The sequence below is a fragment of the Monopterus albus genome, unplaced genomic scaffold, assembly GCF_001952655.1.
Source record: "Monopterus albus unplaced genomic scaffold, M_albus_1.0 scaffold59.1, whole genome shotgun sequence".
NCBI lineage: Eukaryota > Metazoa > Chordata > Actinopteri > Synbranchiformes > Synbranchidae > Monopterus > Monopterus albus.
The window spans coordinates 961158-966037 of NW_018127939.1; the positions used below are offsets into that span (position 1 = coordinate 961158).

The 4880-nt window shown below is 43.5% G+C and overlaps 1 protein-coding gene across 1 annotated transcript in view; it reads left to right on the forward strand.

Annotated features, from left to right (window-relative positions):
- kcng4a (potassium voltage-gated channel, subfamily G, member 4a) overlaps positions 1-4624 on the forward strand; it is a 27585-nt gene extending 22961 nt beyond the window's left edge. Inside the window, exon 4 of the mRNA XM_020603034.1 lies at positions 2978-4624. Within this exon, the coding sequence (XP_020458690.1) occupies positions 2978-3856 (879 nt within the window). The 3' untranslated portion in view covers positions 3857-4624. The remainder of the gene's footprint in view (positions 1-2977) is intronic.
- The last annotated feature ends 256 nt before the right edge of the window (positions 4625-4880 follow it).

Sequence of the window (4880 nt, forward strand, 5' to 3'; positions counted from 1 at the left end):
TCCTGCACAAAACCTGTGCCCAAGCACGTGCACTGTGTGGACTATAGTGATCCACTGTGGGGACCCCCCAGTAAAACTGGACAGCAGCCAAAACCCACCTGTCCTACAGTTCCCCCAGCCTTTCCTGCCTTGTTGACCCCTGCTTGCTGACTTTGCCCCTTGTCATTCAAAAGGTTGTTCTTTATACCTTTTGCTGCTTCAGTGTGAGCTGTGTGAAGCTGCATAAGTTGCCTCAAGTGATGTCAGTGACTACAAGGCTGAAAATGAAAAAAATCTGGGGGTGTAGTGTTAGTCATGTCTGCTTTGGGCTAGTGAGTTGAGACTAAATTAGCTGCTACTAGCATAACACACACGAGGGTCGGCGGTGTTGGCTTCTGACAAAGATGAAGAATGTGTGGAATAAAAGAGACTGTGTCTGGTTCTGTTGCATTGATTTTGGTACTTTGTTTAAACTGCCTATTGTAACTCTTACAGGAGTCACAATAGTTTGGAAGGGAGCGGGGATATGGAGGGGAAGAGGGGGAAAGCATTTGTTAATGGGATAAAATTAAACACTTGTGGCTATGAGCAATTTTAATAAAAGATAGATGCAGAGCTTAGCACAATGTAACAAAAAAAGCATTTCAGAATCAATGCACAAAGGAACATTTTGTAATGTCAAAATGTCATTTCCAATTCAGTGGTTGTGCTGCATATACAACATTACAAATTACACGGATACATGTCACTCTGTAGGAATAAAGTGGAAGGCTAAGAATCACAGTGGGATGAGAATCAGTGAGAAAGGCAGAGAGGACACAAATGATAAATGAGAGGGAGAGGAATGGGATACAAGGATGAAGGATGCATCAGAGAAACAGATCAGTGAGTTGTGTTTCTATTGGAAGAAAGTGGGATTTAAAGCAAGAAAAGAACAGTGTAGGGGCAAACAGAATAAAGCATGAAAAGGAAAAAGTCCAGAGAGGGTGACGAAGGAGGAAACAGAATGAATGATGAGAAGGTGGAGGAAGAAGCACGAACAGAAAGGACGGGGTGGCAGGGGGAAAAAAGACAGATGAGCGGGAAGGAAAATAGATGAGACAGAATGAGCAGAGAGATAAATGTAGACAGTTAACAGAGGAGACCGGAAAAAATGAGGAGGAATTAATGAAAGGCAAGGCCAAGCGAACACACAAGTAACGTTCACGAGTCGGTATCATAGTGAGTATAAAGTTACTTTAGTTTTAAAAAAAGTAAATAATTCTGTTGCAGTTATATAACAGTTGTATATTATAATAATAAGGATGTTCTTGATTTGTCTGAGAACCATCAATACTGTACAGAAATATAGATGCACTGTCTCAAACGAAACAGTTGTTAAAGGGACAATTTGCAGCCAAAACTAAAAATACAGTCGACAACAGGGTGTAACACCAGTTCAGCAAACGCCCTCAAGGGACAAATACCTCCAGCAGCTTAGGAAATTCTAGCGTTCTCCAGCAGGAGCAAAGGAGGACGTAGTGTGATATATATACTGCAGTAAAGTAACAAAGTCCTCAGAAATAAGGTGGCAGAGGTGGATATACTGTAAAGTGTGTGTCAACAAAATGATGGACTTTAACTTGGAAGGCCACTGATGGCCATTTTTATACCCACATTTTGTTCTGCACTGACACTTAAGGTTAGGTTCTTTTAACCATGACAGCTATTGTTCATTAATCTTAGCCAATCAGTCAGTTTAACCAAGACAACGACATTTTCCTAACCTTACAGAGGAAGTCATTTTAGTCCAAATACTGTCCCTAGCCAGGTTTTCCAGCCTAAACCTAAGCAAACCCTAACCATGGTGGTGGTTAACCAAACAGTTTATGCTCAGTTGACTGTGTCCTCAACAACACTGCTAAGAAGAGAGAAAGGGAGCATTACTTTGTGGAATTATACTGTAACGTTGGCTGGTTGAAGAAGGAGTTGCAGACACAGACCGTCTTTTCTGCATTCTCTCGAGTTGCTCTTTTATTAAACACAGCTGAGAACAACACAGCAGTCAACAGCAACAAAACATACCAAACACAGAACCACACACAATATCTCACCAACCCATAACTACATACAACCCACCCAAAGGGGCATTCTGGGGGACCCTGCCAAGTGTCTCTCTGCCGCCAGCACTACAATACTATGAATGGAAAGTAAGAAGAAAAAAGGATGAATATGGAGTAGTGGGCGGCTGGAAGATGTAGGAAAGTGAGAGCTGTGTTATCACTGATAACATGAGACAAAGCTTTGAAGAAGGGGGCCAGGGAACAGCAGGGTTCTGTGCCAAAAATCCTCTGTATTATCATTTTTTTATTGCATTACTCTTCCTTGATACTGAGGGCATGCCACTGCTCCCACCCAGCATCAAATTAATCTTTGAAACTTGCCTTAATTTTTCAAATAAGTAGAGAATTTTTGGTCTTACTGCTGAATAGACCTAGGCAAAAATAACTTTGTGATATATGAGGAATTCGCTAAGAGCTCCAGATTATGTACTATGAAAATGACCTCACTGACCCTGACTGTGTACCTGTACCTGGTGTGTTTGTTGTCCTCCATTTGGAAGGTTTTTTCCTGGGTCAGTTTCGTGGTCTACATATAGATGGTAAGTTGAATGGTTCTGTTTGATGTATGAGTACAAGTGATGAGCATTGTAGGGGATTTGTCTTGTTTTTGTTTGCAGTACTGATGACCTCATCCTACACACCTGCAAAAAATGACTGGATGGTGTGCAAGAATTTAGTTTGAATTAAACCTGCCCTAATGAAACAACTGATTGATTATGTCAGTGTATTATCTATCAGTGCTGCTGAGTGTGATTTTCTGACCTCACAATTTTGGTCTTCTCCTTTTCTCACCATTCCTTCCTCCCCACTTGCCTGGCTTCCTGTCAAACCCCTGTTCCTGTCCTCCTCACAATCTCTTCATTCCCCCAACCTCTCACCTTTCCTCTCTACCTCAGGGTGAGTGTTCCTCCAAGTGCCACAACATGTTCATCATTGAGACGGTGTGTGTAGCCTGGTTTTCCCTGGAGTTCGTTCTGCGGTTCATTCAGGCCCGCAGTAAGCTGGACTTCCTCCGCGGGCCACTCAACATCATTGATGCAATGGCCATCCTTCCCTACTATGTCTCTCTGGTGGTGACAGAGGAGGACCCATCTGTGGAGAATGAGAGGCCAGGTGGAGGTAAGGGCTACTTGGACAAGCTGGGCCTGGTGTTAAGGATCCTGCGGGCACTGAGGATTTTGTACGTGATGCGGCTGGCTCGCCATTCTCTTGGTCTGCAGACACTGGGGCTGACGGTCAGACGCAGCACCCGAGAATTTGGCCTCCTCCTGCTTTTCCTCTGCGTGGCCGTCACCCTCTTTTCCCCACTGGTCCACTTGGCTGAGAGCGAGCTCACGGGCACCCATGACTTCAGCAGCATACCCGCCTCCTACTGGTGGGCCATTATCTCCATGACAACCGTGGGCTATGGCGACATGGTGCCGAGGTCCATCCCAGGACAGGTAGTAGCACTGAGTAGCATCCTCAGTGGGATCCTCATCATGGCCTTCCCTGCTACCTCCATCTTTCACATGTTCTCCCGCTCCTACCAAGAGCTCAAGATAGAGCATGACCGATTGTTCAAGGAAGAGTGTGCCGCTGCCGCAGCAGCTGCTGCCACCGGGGAGGTGCAGGAGGAGGGAGGTGAAGGAAGGGGGGAAGACTCAGCTCCACCTGCACTGGGATTACGTATAGATGAGGACAGTGCGCACTCACTGGAGTCTTTGGCTCTGCTAGGGAAAAGTGGTGAAACTGCAGGAAATAATAACTGCAGCCTTCCAGCAAGCGCTTTCTGAACAGTACTCACATTGACTCAATCTAAAAGATATAAGTCCCTCAATCTTAGTTGTACAAATAATAAAAGTACTGCTAATGACTAGTGCTCCTAATGCCTCACTTCCCACATGGTTGTGGGGGCACCTGTGTTGCACTAGATAAAAAGGGATTAAGCAAGCAGCATTTGTTTTGGCCTTTGGTCTGATGATAAGAGTACAAGTGTACACAGAAAGCACAGAAACTGAATGACTTCAAACCCTTTAAATCGGATGGCCCAGTATGTCTGACCAGAAAGCCTCTGCAGCAATATTAGTAACTGGCTGCTTCCATAAACATGCAATATTCAATCCAAAGTTGCTTTTCCTTCCACTGTGAAAATACTTATAAGTCCAACTGCAACCTTTAGTTTTATTCTTATTACTTTTTCATATGTTGCTCCCAGTATGATCTCAAACTGTCTCATACTATATAATCTACTTTTCTGCCATGAATTCAAAGAAGTGCTCCTCTCTTAGTTTATTTCTGAGAAGCTTGAAGCCATGTTCTGAGAAAACATATAAATCTAAAAACAAACTGATAGTTTTGGCTCATATACAATGTATATCTCTCTCGCGTGTATGTTTGTGTGCTTGAACTCATTAAGGTGAGGGTTTCTCCAATGTCTACTATGAACTCAAGATTAACTGTGTGATATTGCAGAAGTTATGATCCATATTGTTTTTTTAATGAGCTGATGAAGCAATGAAAGTAGGAAGAGAAAAAAGTGTTTGAGGGTGTGTGTGTGAGAGAGAGAGAGAGAGAATGAGCGCTATCCATCATGAAATGTACTTTGCAACGCTCCAAATAAAAGCTCTCCTAGTAATCAGAGAGAAATCCTTTTTCTGCACTGTAGGATTTTATTTATTTTTCTGGTCGGGGTTGTTCTGGGTCTGACATTCTTATCTCTTTTGCCAGGATGCTCAATGAAGTCGTTTTGCAGAACACTTCTGAGAGAAGATGCAGAAACAACTGTCCAAGCCAGACACACACGCTGATAAGTAATTT